The sequence below is a fragment of the Podarcis cretensis genome (genome assembly GCF_951804945.1).
Source record: "Podarcis cretensis genome assembly, chromosome: 4".
NCBI lineage: Eukaryota > Metazoa > Chordata > Lepidosauria > Squamata > Lacertidae > Podarcis > Podarcis cretensis.
Window position 1 is genome coordinate 33,643,936 of NC_137173.1, and position 16,015 is coordinate 33,659,950.

The 16,015-nt window shown below is 42.3% G+C and overlaps 1 protein-coding gene across 2 annotated transcripts in view; it reads left to right on the forward strand.

Moving 5' to 3' along the window:
- CFAP44 (cilia and flagella associated protein 44) overlaps positions 1 to 16,015 on the forward strand; it is a 45,341-nt gene that overhangs the window by 27,397 nt on the left and 1,929 nt on the right. The window contains exons 21-33 of one of the 2 annotated variants that reach the window (XM_079973255.1): positions 40 to 202; positions 1,730 to 1,860; positions 3,454 to 3,656; positions 5,198 to 5,390; positions 6,132 to 6,309; positions 7,482 to 8,000; positions 8,774 to 8,977; positions 9,461 to 9,656; positions 10,044 to 10,154; positions 11,357 to 11,487; positions 11,800 to 11,916; positions 13,065 to 13,266; positions 14,612 to 14,772. In XM_079973255.1, coding sequence (XP_079829381.1) covers positions 40 to 202; positions 1,730 to 1,860; positions 3,454 to 3,656; positions 5,198 to 5,390; positions 6,132 to 6,309; positions 7,482 to 8,000; positions 8,774 to 8,977; positions 9,461 to 9,656; positions 10,044 to 10,154; positions 11,357 to 11,487; positions 11,800 to 11,916; positions 13,065 to 13,266; positions 14,612 to 14,772 — 2,509 coding nt within the window. The remainder of the gene's footprint in view (positions 1 to 39; positions 203 to 1,729; positions 1,861 to 3,453; positions 3,657 to 5,197; positions 5,391 to 6,131; positions 6,310 to 7,481; positions 8,001 to 8,773; positions 8,978 to 9,460; positions 9,657 to 10,043; positions 10,155 to 11,356; positions 11,488 to 11,799; positions 11,917 to 13,064; positions 13,267 to 14,611; positions 14,773 to 16,015) is intronic. The other variant, XM_079973256.1, reaches the window with a different exon arrangement.

Consider the following 16,015-nt stretch of genomic DNA (forward strand, 5'->3'; position numbering starts at 1 on the left):
AAACTGCTCCATCTTCTCTTTATTTTCTCATATTTCTAGTATTGAAAATGCGAAGCAAAAAAAGGAACACGATTATATAATGAGGATAGCAGAACAGAAGAAATCTATTAAGAGACAAGAACTAAGCACTCTAAGGGAGGAGTTTCAGAATTTGCTCCAAATGAACCGTCAGCTGCCATCTCACATGCAACTTCACAGAGCAGTATGTATGGTTTTTCTTTCTTTAGAGGTACAAATTAATGCCTTAGTGTGGCTTGTATTTTTGTAATGGGTCAATGTTTATTTTGTTTTATTATGGTTTTTATTCTAAGGGCTCAGGTCAGTTTGCAATTTAAATAAAACAACCAGCCAAAAGTGAGCCGACTGCTTCCGAGTTCACTCCCAATAGTTGAAACAACGAAGCCTGCTATTTTCTTAAAAAGAAAAATGCCTGTTTTGCTTTTTGCAGTTGTGCTTTTCATGCATTTCTTAGTTTAGCCTTGATAGTTTTCAGATTCATAGTGTGTTTGAATTGCTTTGTCCTATAAAGGTGGTTCCAACCTTTTACCATGGTTAAAGTATTTAGCCCAGTACTCCCCAAGGAACAGCTTGTTGGAACACTGAATACCAGTAAATTAAGAGGGTATTCATGTCATTTTACCATGCATGTAAAGTGTAAAGCAGATTAAGAACTACAAGATTTAGCTTTGGTTCCATGTATATGTAGAGATTGACTAATACATTCAGGTGATTGCTTTGAACACTGAATCTTACAAGTGGACATCATTGGGAACAGTTTGGAAGTAGAGAAATGAATTACCGTATTTTTCGCTCTATAAGACCCACTTTTCCCCTCCTAAAAAGTAAGGGGAAATGTGTGTGCGTCTTATGGAGTGAATGCAGGCTGTGCAGCTATCGCTGAAGCCAGAAGAGCAAGAGGGATCAGTGCGCGCCGATCCCTCTTGCTCTTCTGGCTTCCGGGATAGCCAGGCAAAGCCTCTTCCCTCCCTCTTCGCTCCTCCCTCTTGCTTTCTTGTTTCTTGTTTTCCTCCTCTAAAAACTAGGTGCGTCTTATGGTCGGGTGTGTCCTATAGAGCGAAAAATACGGTAGCTGTGGTGCAACTATGACTGCTTTAAAATATTGTGAAGGTTGCTGACTGGCTGTTCCTAAATTAGGCAAATTGCTGATGGCAGTTAGGATTTCACCAATATTTTTATTTCTTCATTCATTTTATTTAGAATACGTTTATCGCACTCTATAGCTCCAAAAGGCTCTAAAAACCTGCTTGCAAAAAGATCAAAATAAAATCACAATCTATCTAGCACAGGAGCAGAAATCTTGTACTTGGTAGAACTATTCAGGAGGAGAAGAGGTACATTCTGGTGATGGCAAAGGGGGTGGGGAGCAACATGGTCATGGATCAGCAGAGTCCTGTTTTGCCTCAGGTGATGAAATGGGATGGGCCACCCTTTGTTTGTAAACAGATGCTGGGGTACCTCTGATTCTGGATGCTTTTGGACTTCAGCTCCCATTATCCCATACCATTGGCCATTCTCAATGGGGCCGATGAGAACTGGAGTCCAACAACATCTGGAGGGCCACAGTTTCCCCATCTCTGCCTTGGACCATCATGATCCATCACATCCCAGCATCCGGGAGCGCTGCTGAGAAGCAGAATAGACATCCAGCAAACGAACAAACCGTCACTGTAACCACCATCAAATGAAATGCTACTTTTTCAATATGCAGCAATTTGAGTTGGACCGCAGAATCCGTGCAGAGATGGACAGAAAGACCGCGCATAAGATCCGGCTCGTCCTAAAGGAATTGGCCTGGGAGCAGGAGAAACATCGCATTGGGCTGCAGAAAGTAGAGAATCGGCAAGTGCCATTTCCCCTTGTCCTCAAATTTTGGGAGAGATTCTTCATTTGCTAAGATGTTATATTTAAGCAAAGTTTTTGTTTTATTTATAAAAAGCTGGAAACTTTTCCTTGAAAACTGAAGTCTTTCTGGTATTACTCATTTTGCTTGAGAACATAAGAGAAGAACGGGGTAGGATTAGACCAGATGCCTCTCTTGCCCAGTGTTCTGTTCTCACAGGAGCCAAACAGATGCCTATGGGAGGCAGAGCAGCAGGACCTGGGGACTCTCCTGCTCCTGTTGCCCAGCAGCTGGTATTCAGAGGTATACCGTCCTTCATGGCAATATATAGCCATCAAGACAGATAGCCATTGGTAGCTTTATTCTCCATGAATTTGCCTAATCCCCTTTTAAAGTCACCCAGTTTGTGCCTTTGCTACAACAATTCCATTGTTCAGCTATGTTCTCTGTGTAGAAGTGCTTCCTTTGGTCTGTCCCGAATCTCCCACCATTCTGTTGGATGACCCTCACTCAGTTTTAGTGTTATGGAAGAGAAAGAAAAACTTCTGTCAACTTTCTTCACACCAGAAATTTTAGGAGCCTCTTCAACCTCGGCCCTCCAGATGTTTTTGGCCTACAACTCCCATGATCCCTAGCTAGCAGGACCAGTGGTCAGGGATGATGGGAATTGTAGTCTCAAAACATCTGGAGGGCTGAGGTTGAAGAAGCGTGCTCTATCATGTCTCCCCTTAGTTTCCTTTTTTTCCTAAACTAAAAAGACCTAAGCGTTGTAACCATTTCTCATAGGGTAGGTGCTGCATCCCCTCCATCATTTTGGTTGCCCTTTTTCTGACCCTCTTCCAGCTGTGCAACATCAAGAACTGTACATGGTGTTCCAAGTGCATACACCCATAGATTTGTATGAAGGTAGATAAATAGGTACTGCTCCGGCGGGAAAGTAAATGGCGTTTCCATGCGCTGCTCTGGTTTCGGTGTTTTGTTGAGCCAGAAGTGGCTTAGTCATGCTGGCCACATGACCCGGAAAAACTGTCTGCAGACAAACACCGGCTCCCTTAGTCTGTAAAGCGAGATGAGCACCGCAACCCCAGAGTCGCCTTTGACTGGACTTAACTCTCAGGGATCCTTTACCCTTACCTTTATTAGACAAATATCTTTTTATTATTATTATTTTCAGCCCCTTTCCTAAAGTTCCCCAACATAGAATCTGCCTTATTCACAGCTGTATCACACCAGGTTGATACACTTGTAAGCAAGTGTAAAGTGATGATGCACATTGAGGCAAAGAATCCCTAACTTCGCATATAAACACTAAAGGGATCTGAGCTGACAGTTACAGACCAGGAAGGGAGTTCTTTGGGTGGCATAGAGAAAGAGATGCTGCAAACTGCATCTAATTTTAGCTCTAGCCCTTCCCAGCAGCTGCCATGTAGTCCTTGACTGATTAACCTGGAGGGAATGCTGCCTTTGACAGAAAAATGGTTTCTAGACCCTGGCATAGAGGCTGTTGCTGCTTGGCTGATCCCTGCCGAGACAACTTTATGGAGCAGAAAATGTGGCATTTAAAAAATTAGATCTTTTCTTTGATTCCTCAGGTTTCGGGCCAGTTTGGAATATGACACCATTGTGGTCTGTGCCATGAGAAGCAACCACCGAATCTCCACGTACAGACTGCTGTCGATCTCAGAAAAATTGTACAATGTCAGTAAACAAAGTCAAGCAGCGAAAAGACGACAGAGCAAGTATGACCATAAAGGAAAAGACACAGACCAAAGGACAGAGACCCAAAAGGATGCCAGTAAGGGTTTGAAAACATTGTGGCAGAACTATCACAACCATAAGATAATATATTTTCCCACAGCCTTCATCTTATTTTACTTGTTATGGTTCTATACCAGAGGGTTTGTCAGATGGTATCCTCGCACTATATTTCAAAAAGCAGTTCCCTAAGGCTGCTCAAAAACAGAGTTTCCCACATTGCATTGAATGTCAATAGTTTCCTCCACAAGCACAATACTTTCTTTTTCTTCTTGGTGAAATACTGTGATTTTTTTTTTTTTAATATAGTGGAGTAGCAAGTGCCTAAGCAAGTAGGTCACTGGTTCTTCAGAAATATACCGGGTTTGCAGTTTATCAGAGCAGATGGTAGAGCTGCCTTTGACTTGTTAGCTTTTAGCACTCTGATGTATACAAAAGTGCTGTCCGGTCAAAATTGTACTGTATGTGCTTATTGAGGGCAGACTCCATGCCAGCTGTGCGACCGTACCCATACTTTTTATTTAGTTTTTCTATATAGTGCTGACACATGTGGAACACTGTCATGGGATTGTATATCACAGGCTGGTAGATAATTATTATTATTAACAGTGCCTAGGAAACCTTGCTTTTATTTTTTAAGGGAAATGGCTTTTAAGGAGTGGCTAATGAATAGTTCCTCCATGGGAGCTAGGAAATTGTTGGAGTGTTTGAATTCTGTCAGAGTTTAGAAAGTGACATACACACACCAGCTAGGATGAGGGTGCTAATGTAAAAGCTGTATGTATGTTTGTCTGTGTATAGAAAAAGAAGGGCAGAGAGAAGCACAAAGTTAGCAGAAGGCTAAAAGGATATTCAGATAAAGGTTGCCTCTCTCTGGCGATGTGATGTGGGGTAGCCGATCTGCTACTTGATAAACCAATGGCTTTGCTGCTTGCCTCCATTTAGGTGCCTTTTGTCTATTTGTTAATAAACCAAATCTATGTTGTGAGCCTCCAGTGCTCTCTCCTTCAAAGGAAGCCAACTTATAAAGTGTTGCCCCTGGAACTCTCACCCGCCAGAAAAGTGGAGAATTTGTTCCTTGGCTTAGGTTGAAGGCAACTAGTAAAGGTGGTGGTGTTTTTATATGGAAGGATTATTACAATGGCTTCTCTTAACATTTAAAGTAATGCTGAAATAATGTTTAGGCATTATTTATTAGATTTATATATCGCTTTTCATCAAAAGCTCTCAGGGTGGTTCACAAGATAAAATCTGGGGCAAAGTCCCTCCTGCGCACAGAAAATTAGGTGGCTTTGCATTTTCCAACATTGAGGGGCCCTAGTGAGAATTCCTCAGATGCTACCACACTAGCCTTTGCAAAGAGCAGGAAATATCAGAAGGTGTCATTTAAAACCTACTTTCGCGAGGAAATTCCTTGGGGCCAGCTCCAGTTTGGTATTCAGCAAGCTGAATTTGGAAACTGTTCCCATGAAACAACATTTTTGTGAAAGTGGATGTAAATGCAGCACTCTACTAAGACAACCCTGCGAGGAATGATATGGACAGAAGCATGTTACTTTATTTGTCTTCACATTTGTGCAGAGCCAAAATTTCCAACCCAGGCTTCTATTAGTGAAGAAGAAGTGGATTCAGAAAAGCTGCCAAAAAAGGGGCACCCACACACAGTGGCAAGCCGCATTGTTGAAAATCGAATGGAGAAACTTAGAAAAATTATTGAAAAAGCAGACAGAGCCAAAGCTAAGATCCAACAAAGAAGGGATGAATGGGATGAACTGTGAGTCAGAGTAAAAAAAGAAAAGAAAATACTTTTTAAATGCTCATTGTTGATGGATGTTGTTGATAAACAAATAGTAACCATACCTGGCCCATATTACTTCAAAATTTCAAAATGATGTGGTATAACGGTAGGATCATGTGGAGTGGTATATGGCCTCATACCTCCTCAAAGTGGAGACCCAAAGGAGTGACCCCATTGCTAGTGGCAAAGCCTGTCCTTATTATAAGGCAGGCTCTTGACCACACCCACAACCCAGCTGTATCCACTCAGCCAGCAACACACACACACCCTGGCAATCAGCTAGACAAACTTCTTACTTGCAGGCAGGTAGCAATTACATCAAGAAAGACAGACTTGCTTACTGGGAGAGCAGATCTGGCAGGGGTCAGGCTGGTGCCGATCATCCCCTCTGGGCTTAGTCCTCTTCTAGGTCTGTTCTCCAGTAATGCCTCCATATGAATTAGTAGGAAGGGGAGTTAGAACATCTTACAGACCAACCAGATGCCTATGGAGAGGCTGGAAGCAGGAGCTCAGTACAACAGCACTCTTCCCTGTTGCCATTTGTATTTCCTCCCTTCAGTATAAAAGGGTTTCATTCTGTTTCCTGCTGCCTCTGCATGAGATGAGAGCTGGGCAGTCACAGAGCCGCCGCTTCTTTGATGAATGAAACGCTATAAAGTGAGTGAGTTGATGCAGCATGTTGGGCTGATAGCTTTTATCTTCACCGGTGCTTGTCAGATTCAAGAGCAAACCAAGCGATGACTATGAGGACCCCCAAGATGTAGAAAATATCAAAGAGGCCCAACAGAATATGGGGGACTTCAAATTGAAAACGGCTACTAACTACAAAATTCCTGAACACATGAGAATGAATGCTGACAAGAAAACTCATCAGTTGGCATCTTTAGAAGTGGCTGTAAGTAGATTCTGCTTCTCTTTGGATTGTGTGATTCCCTCTGTCCTCTGCGTTTGCACTGGAAGGCACAGAAACCCCCCCCCCTCATAATTTCATAAAATGTATATACCACTTGATTGTATATACCACTTGATTGTAAGAAAGAACTCAAAAGTAGTTTAAAAAACAAATAAAACCATAACATAATTAATTTAAATCATCGCATTCCTGATTTAATTTTCTGAGTGCTATTGCTTCTTTACTTCAAATCGTATCACCCATGCACTAGACAGAAGTATTAGCAGACTTGGGGGAAGCCTGAGTTCCGCAGAAGTTAAAAAAATATTTAGGGGAAAAGCCTCCCCACTAAATGCTGCCTGATCATGGAGAGCAAGAAAATGGAAAACTGGATGAAGGGAGCCACAACTGGCAGGCCAAAGTCCAGGTGTGAAGTTGAGGCCTGGATTGGTAGGTAGTAGTTATTTTTATTAATACTTCTAGGACTGAGCTAAAGGAGGCAGGTGAGTGAGATAACAGGGCGACCATATGAATGAATACAGGATCCACACACCCCCAATTTTTTCTTGTATAATCCTGCCTCTGTACTATAAACAGTAATCTTTAATGCAATATCTGGAGTGGTAGCTGTATTAGTCTGCTACAGCAAAAAACTCCAACAGTCTTCCAGCACTTTATAGACTTAACAAATTTAATAATGGGATAAGTTTACATGGACTAGAGTCCACTTACTTATTCAGATCCTCTTTTGTAGCAATATATATATATACACATGGGGAAATAGGGAGGGGGTTGTAAGCGGTGAGATCAGATAGAAATGGAATGCAAAATGTACAGATAGTGACAATTCAATTTGAGTTAGAATGTATACAAAATAAATATGGCGACATTATACAACAGCAGTTATAGATGATAAAATAATCACTCTGGCATACTGAGCAAATGAACATCTGTAGTTGGAAAGCAAACTTTTGTCTCTATTCAGACCCAAATGGCTTGAGTTGAGTGTTTTGATGAACTGCAATTCAGCAGTTTCACACTGGAGTCTCCTTTTGAAATTATTTTGCTTAGGTAGCATTAAGAGCAGAAGCAGAGTGTCTTGGTGAATGGGTTCTTGAATATTGACGTAATGCGAGTTCCTTAATGCAAGCCTGTTCTAACCCTCCTCCTTTCAGATACACGATAAGAAACTGGAAATGAACAAATGGATCGTGTCCCTCCGAGACCTCAAGGTGGCTATTATTGAAGAGATCCAGTGTGTGGTGCAAGAACTGAAAAAAATCCAATCATCTCTCCACCCATCCAAACATGTCCCTGTTCCTCCAATTCCCCAACTCCTTCCTGAAGAGACTCCAGAGAAACAGTTCCAGTATGACACTGAAATGCTCATGAAGTTCAAACATGACTTGGAAGAGCGGGCCAGGCTCAAGGACACGGTGCCAGTAGCTCCTTCAGGAGAAGGCGGAGGTCTAGGGGGTTTCGGAGGAGGCTTTTATCGTGCCCCTTCAGCAAAGGACTTAGAAGCTGCCATGCGGTCAACAAGTTTGAAATCGATGAAAATAGCATCTGGAACTGCAGCGCAGACAGTCAAATCTTTTGAGTTTGAGGCAGTGGAGCCTACAGACTTGGAACTGGAAATCGCAAAGAGGGCGGAGATTCGGAACATTTATATGCAAGAGGTTTTGGTCAAGAGGGTAAGAGAAAATATTTCAAAGCTGACTGGGCGTAATCTGCTCCCAAGTGAAGTCTTCTAAATTTGTTCCTTCATGGATCCCTTTTCCTATTGGTCTCAAGTTAATTTGCACAAACCAACTAAAAATAGCTTTTAAAACGGTACCAAAACTGCATGCAACGAAATGTAGGTTTAAAAACACTACAGAATCAATGCCTTTTCACCCAGCTGGAAAAGCTTCTCAAAATAAAAATGTCTTTAATTTCCCAAATTTTTGCACGCTTTGATATGTCCGGCAACTGGTCCACTTCTGCTAATGATAATATGAAAGCAAGGAGAATTTTGTATTTAGCCTTTATTTAGCATATCATGATTGTAACATTGCTATCCAGTTTCTAAAGTAAAGTTGAACTATGTCAGCAATTGTGAAAAATTCTGTGGATTTTCATGTTCAAATCTCCGATTAATCCCACATCAGTGAACTGTGTGAACCTGGGAGAATTTATACTATTGACCCAGCCACCAGTCAGAATGCATGCTTCAGAAGTAGGCGAAAAACTGAATCCCTAGGTTGATACTTGCCTTTTTTTTGACAAATGTCAATTTGGAAGGAAATGGCTTCAGACTGTTCTTTAGCCTCACTGATTACTATTTTAGAATGACAACAATATTGCAGGAAACTATTAATTTAGTAACAAGGCACAGTTAAAACTGTTTATTTAATATAATAGCATTGTTGACATTATTCTTCTACTCCTTTTTTAAGTGCTACATCTGACTTAACACTCTCTCCAGGTTCATGAGCTCATGATTACCTTTGATGCTGAGCTTCGCCTTCTTCGTCACCAAAAACTGAAGCTGGACATAATGATGAAAACTGCTGACCTACGCCACATCACTTGGTTTCAAGAGCTGCTTCTCCTGAAGAACTTTGAGAAACATGAGAACATTCTCCAGGAACGTGTCAACAGCCTTTCTAGTGAGGAGGAGGAAATGCAAGTATGCATGGCGTATAAAAGGCTTTGTACAGTTTTGAAGTTCCTGATAAGAGACCTTCCTCTGCTGGTTTTAAAGGGCCATTCTAGATGTGATAGGGACAGCTCTCATCAGTGGAGACTTCTGCTCCCCAAAAAGTGCACAGGTGGAAGAAGTTGTAGGCAGGATAGCTTAGTTGGTAGAGCATACGACTCTTGATCTCAGGACCATGGATTCAAGCCCCACATTGGGTGAAAGATTCCTGTACTGCAGGGGGTTTAGACTAGATGACCTTTGTGGTTCCTTCCAACTCTACAATTCTATGATTTTCCCAGATGGCTGCCCTATAGGTAGCTGGCCGAGGAGCCTCATCAGACAGGGGAGAAAAGTGCTTCTGTCCTCTCTTACAGATAAGACCTCCTTGCATCCTAGTAGCTAAGCAGGCCGCAATAGTTGTGTCGAGTGCTGCTCATGTGGAGTTTAAATGCTATTTTTCTTTTTTTGAAGCACAAATTAAATAGCTATCTTGCGCAAATTGAGGAAAAGAAAGCAGAGATTGCAAAGCTCCAGGAACGAGAGAAGATCCTTTATGCCACTTTCCAAGCGTCTTTGGGGGAAAACAACAAATTTGCTAATTTCCTCACTAAAGTCCTAAAGAAGAGGATCAAGCGTGTTAAGAAGAAAGAAGTGGAAGGCGAAGGAGGTAGGAAAGACTGTTTCATGTCGATGTTGCCCCATATACCTTTTGACCAAGTTCTACATTCCTGTGGAGGCAGAACTAAACTATGCGTGTCCCACCTTGTGACCTCTGCTCAGTGTATTCACCCTGTAATCTCAGCCTTAGCCTCAATCTAGTCCTCTCTAACAGAAGCCAATGAGTTGGCTTGGCTTTGTTGGTTCTGCAAATTGCTTTGTGCTGCCTGATCAGTGATTAGCAGCGGGTATTGGACACTTCCTTCTGCCATTTTAATGGCTGCATTGTGTTCTCTGAATATTACCTTGGTGACCCCCGTGATGAAAGAGCTTGCTCTCTGGGCTGTGTTACTTCAACAGGAGTTGCCTGTGTGACAATAGCATTTACTTATTCCAGATGAAGATGAAGAGAGTGAGGAAGAGAGCGATGAAGAGTCTAGTTTGGAGAGTGATGAGGAAGAATCGGGATCTGAGGATGAAGTTTTTGATGACTCTGTTTGTCCAAAAAGTAAGTCATGTTCACCTCCTCCTCCTAATGCCAAGTTTCATTTAATCTTTGGAAATGGCTGTGTATCAGCCTTTGAAAAGAGATTATTCACTTGAGATTTAAGGAGATGCTGCTACTGTGTGGGCCATCTCCTCTATCTGCTTTGCTTATATGTAAACTTTAGAATATCAAGAACAGGCCACATTCCAGAAGCTCAGCCTCCTTTATATTTATGATATATATAGTAGCTCTGGATTTTTAGGGTGGCTTTGCTAATATAGTAGCTGGTATGTTAGCAATATGAAGGAGTTAACACTAGACAAATACCAATTTATGTATGATATGAAGCCTTGATGTCTTTTCCCGAGAGGACAGGGAAGCCCCAGGGAAGAATTTCACACACTTACTGAATTTTAATTTTCTAAGTGTTACTTATCTGTATAGGAATCCCTAGTGGCTCAAACTTTGGTCTAAGCCCTCTGCTGCCATCTAATGGTGTGAAGCAATAATGTCCCGTTACCAGACTTCGATTTCTCAAAAATAGGTTTGTAAATCTTCACAAAAACTGCAAGTGACCTATTTTTGTTTATGCAGATTTAGGTAATTCATTATCACAAGTCCCTGATAAACAGGCCTGTTACACTGGGGCTGATGCATTCCTATTTGTCAAGAGTTGTGTTTTGTAAATCAGTTTCTGAATCAACTTATTTACACATAGATATTGCTGAGCAACCTGTCTCCATGAACCTTGGAGGAGAACTTGCAATCTCAGAAATCCCACCTTCTGACATTACACTGCTAATCAAATCAGTTGTTGTCAGGGAGAATAACCTTGCTCTGGTGAACTGGCACAACTGCTGATGTGCGCATCTCTCTGTGTGTGCTCTGCTTCCATTCCTGGAAAATACAGGTGGAACTGGGAATTCCCCAAGTCTATAACCCTGGAGAGCTTTTGCCAGTCAGAGTTGGTCATACTGAGCTAGGTGAACCAATGCTCTGACTTTGTATAAGGCAGATTCTTATGTTTCCTGGGGTGGTGGTTGTCAGTGCTGTACATGGGTTGTGCGTAGAATCACAGAATTGTAGAGTTGGAGGGGACCATGAGGTCATCCAATCCAACTCCTTGCAATGCAGGAATCGTTTGCCCAACATGGAGCTCGAACCCGAAGCGTACAAAAAAAAATCAAAGCAGTTTGCTTAATCTGGACTCTTTCTCTTCTCAGATTGTGACGAGGCACTCTTTGAAAACACACTCCAGCTCCGAGAGAAGCGGCTGGACATTGAGGAGGCCTTGGTGGAGGAAAAGAAAACTGTTGAAAATGTCAGAAAAGACTATGATTTCTTGGCCAAGAAGGTACAGTGACTTCTTTCCAGTTCAACCCAACAGGAATCCTGCCATTTCTTGGTGCCTGGTTTTGCTGAGGGATGTGGCCACGGCGGGTAACCCGTCACATGAGTCCTTTGCCAAGGGCAGAACTACAACACTTTATTTGATTTAGCCCATGGTTCTCTATCCCAAAAGGATCATGTGAAGCAACTCTTCATGAAACCATGGACGGATTGGACCCTGCAGCTCATATTCATCACAGTTTCATGCTGATTTAGGACTTCATGGCAAGGTCTTGCTGCTTGAATTTGGATTTTTATTTTATTTTATTTTTTTAAGGTGAAAGTAGTAGCAGCCAGCCTAGATGCAGCGGATTGGGAACTGGAGGCCTATCAGCGGGAGAAGCAGCAGAGACTGAATGAGCTCTATGTAGTTGTGCCTCTAAAACTTCACCAGGTAACAAATCAACCGGGGCTCCTGTTTCTGACTTTGACTTCTTGATAACCAAAATATTATGCAATGAGTTGCAGTAGGCATTGGATTGTTTTCTATGGTCGGCAGGGAAGACCAGCAGGAAAGACTAAAAAGCAAGCCCAGAGTCTAGCTCAGGGATAGCCTACATGGTCACCTCCAGATGCTGGACTACAACTCCCATCAGCCTCAACCAGTATAAGCCAAGGGTCTTCAGGGAACTGTAATCCAACAGCATCTGGAAGGCACCACATTGGCTACTCCTGGTCTGTATAAAGCGTGTCTCACTCTAGCCTTCTCTTTGTCTCATTGACTAGGCTCTCTCCTCAGCGTCCATCATTGCTATGGCTTCATTCATTGGATAAAACACTGAAAGTTGGAAGCTGGTTTGTTGTTGTTGTTGTTTAGTTGTTTAGTCGTGTCCGACTCTTCATGACCCCATGGACAAGAGCACGCCAGGCACTCCTGTCTTCCACTGCCTCCCGCAGTTTGGTCAAACTCATGCTGGTAGCTTCGAGAACACTATCCAACCATCTTGTCCTCTTCTCCTTGTGCCCTCAATCTTTCCCAACATCAGGGTCTTTTCCAGGGAGTCTTCTCTTCTCATGAAGTGGCCAAAGTATTGGAGCCTCAGATTCACGATCTGTCCTTCCAGTGAGCACTCAGGGCTGATTTCCTTCAGAATGGATGTGTTTGATCTTCTTGCAGTCCATGGGACTCTCAAGAGTCTCCTCCAGCACCATAATTCAAAAGCATCATTTCTTTGGCGATCAGCTTTCTGTATGGTCCAGCTCTCACTTCCATACATCACTACTGGTTAGTTTATCACAAAACAATTAGAATGGTGCCTGTGCATCTTGTCTTGTGTGTCAGGCTCTGGAAATGCCAAAAACTTACCCTTTCTTTTAAAAGGAAACCTGGAACTCTGAGGATTACATTTTATCCAGGGAGGAGTTGCTGTCTGCCTATTGCTCCCCCTGCCACCATGGACCCCTATTGCTCCTAAGTAGCCTTGGAGGGTTACAGCTCATGGGCAAAGAGTGCCATGTGTACTTCTGAAGAATTTCATAGATGCAACAATGCCACACACTCTGCTCCAGAGACGTTTATAAGTCTGTGGTTATTTCTGGCAGGTGGAATATATCTCAAATGGAGAAATCCCCCCTGACCTCTCGCAGTCGTTGGTGTTTACCAACCAGTCTTTGGTGAACTTGCAGCAGAGGATCATGGTCCTGCAGGAGGAGAAACTAGAGCAGAGAGAACTCTATAAGAAGGCCCGGCAGCAGCACAAACAGCTCATTCGAGACAGGAGGGACATGATGCTTAAGATTGACCGTGAGTGTGTGCTAGGTTTCCAGTTTCTTTTTATATGGTGTGTGAAGGCTTTTCCTCTCTGCATATCACACATGACTGACAATTATTGCTTGGGAGGTATACTCTAAGTGCCTTAGCTTCTTTCTACAAATGAAAGGACTGGCACAAAGCCTCAGTTTCAGAAGAAATGTGTATCTTTTCCTACTTCTAAAAATGAGAGCTGAATGTTGCACAGAGACATTTGATGTGTATCCATATTATACATGGTGAAAAAGTAGCATTCTAATGTAAAACACATGTGCAATATGAATGCATGCTACTGAGAACTCCCAGTTGACCATGCCTCCCCGTGGTGTGTGCCCATGTGAGAAAACATTTATTTTCCCCAACTCAATGTGTGAAGCAACCTAAAGAATTGCTGTGAACCTGAAATGAATCTAGGGAAGTAAAACACTTGAGAACCTTGCAGACCTCACCCTGTGCACTGCTCAACTTGCTTTGTTTCTTCCTTTATTTAAAACATTTCTATCCTACCTTTCATTAAAAAAAAAAGGCCTTCCAAGGCATCTTACAAATTAAAGTGGGTTGTTTTTTCCCCCAAAATAAAAAAATAGTACAGCAGGTAGGATGAGCAGCTTAAAACAGAAAAATGACAGTATCGTCATTTAAAATGGCCTGAGCTGATAAAAAAGTCTTTGCCCAGGGCCTTAAAGTCACAAAGTTTTGTGCCAGGTGATTTTCTCTGCAGAGAGCATTCCATAAGCTGGGCACACACTTAATTTCTGATGGTGTATAGATACCTAAAGAAGGGCATCAGTCATATGCAAGAGAAAATGATCCTTCCAAACAGTGCTTAGCTTGCTTAGCAGTGCATAGGAATAGACCCTTTCCCCAGTGCGATTGTATATTATGCTGTGCCAACTTTGGGACATGTCAGGGCCACTTCAGAGGTTATTGTCACTGCTGCTGTGCCAGTGATGGCTTATTGCTGCACAGGGCTGGGTATAAAGACTTCTTGAGAGTGCAGCAGATGACTTGTGGATGACTCTTGCGGCAAAGATCGCAACAGCTAACATTCTGGTAGGATTGAAGTATTTTATAAATCTGGTACAAAAAAGAATAACCACACCCACCTTTTCTGGTGGTATTCTGGAGATGGAAAGAACTTCTCCGAAGCCACCTCATCCATTATTTTGTTGCAATGCAAATTAATTTACCTGCACACTCCCACAGATTGTGCTACCACGAGCTGCAATGTTTAGAATTGGATTTTTGAATATGCACAGTAGTATTCTGTGTGTGTGGGTATACATATCTTAAAAAAGGAAGTTAGGGAGAATACAAAGGCCTTAAACTCATCTTGCAGGATTGGAAGAGAAATGCAATGAGCTGATGATGCTGAAATTTGGCCGATTAGTGAACTTGGAAGCCCTGCAGACTCTTTCTGTTAACACAAATCTGGAAGAACTCAAAATGAAGATGATGGAAAAAGAGCAAACTCATGCTGCAGAATTAAGAAAATGGGAGGTAAGACTTGTTCTAAATCACACTGTGATGCAGCCAGGTGACTTGCAAGTGTGACCAGGGGGTAGGGCTAGATAATAGACATGTAACATGAGGATTTCCTGTATGAAAATTGCCTTTTAGTCAGGAAAGAGTTCAAACCCTGGTTAAGAGGCAGAAGGCAATGTGATAATTGCATCATCATTATTTAGAAGATACACTTGTCAAGCAAAGAGTGAGGTATCCTGGACAAGTATCACACAAAGGAAGGGTATATTAGTTATCCAAATGCTCAGTCTGGAAAATCATGTATGCAGTGCTATGAAAATGTTTCCTGGCACATCAGAACCATACAACTGCTATAATCTAATAAATCCAATATATATATATATATATATATATATATACGCGCGCGCAAGGTGTTACATCTCATAGTCCCCACCTTTTTTTTTTTTTTACTATTCCACCCATCCTAGAATTTAGAACAAGAATGTGCAGTGAATTATTCCTGCTTGCTGTCCCAAAACTGTAGAACACTCTTACCCTGAAGTCTTATCAGATCATCCGTTCAGAAGCTCAATTCAGGATACTCTTTCAAAAAATGGGATAGCTTTAAAGGGAGGGATCGTTTATCTTATATTTTGGTACTGTGCCCTTTCTGTTAGGAAGCTTGTAGAATTTACTTCGGTGTGTCTGTGCAAAGACTGAGACAGAACTGCCCTCTCCACACCAAACCACTTGCAATATATAATTTAGCCCACAATCTTTGGCCCCTGATAGGGGATCACAAGGGCCATAGGAAGCACTGGATCTCCTGCCCTGAAGTCGGGGAGAGCTATCCAATGTTTAATTCCCCTTTCTGCAGTCCTGGCCCCACCAATGTCAGCTCCCAGATCCGTAGGGCTGAAAAAGAGGTTATGTCAGGGGTGGATTGGCAGCATGTCCTGCAAAGACATGGAGAAGGCTGTGGTGTGAGGTCCCCCCAAGATACCCTCATACAGGATATTGAACTAAGCCAGCTCGAGTGGATGTAGCTCAGTCCCAATTATTTCACTTTGCTTGTTTTTGGTCAGTGGGGAAGAAAATTTTTTTTTAAGAACACCCAGAAAAATGAAGGACCTTTACTTCCAACCTGCTGGCAAGAGCCCAGCACAGTATTTTATTATGTATAAAAAGATTTTGGTCCTGCCTTCTACTGCCTGTGCAACACTCAGGAGGGTAGCTGACAACAGTTTAAAATTGCAGGTTCTGTAACATGCTTCATGGT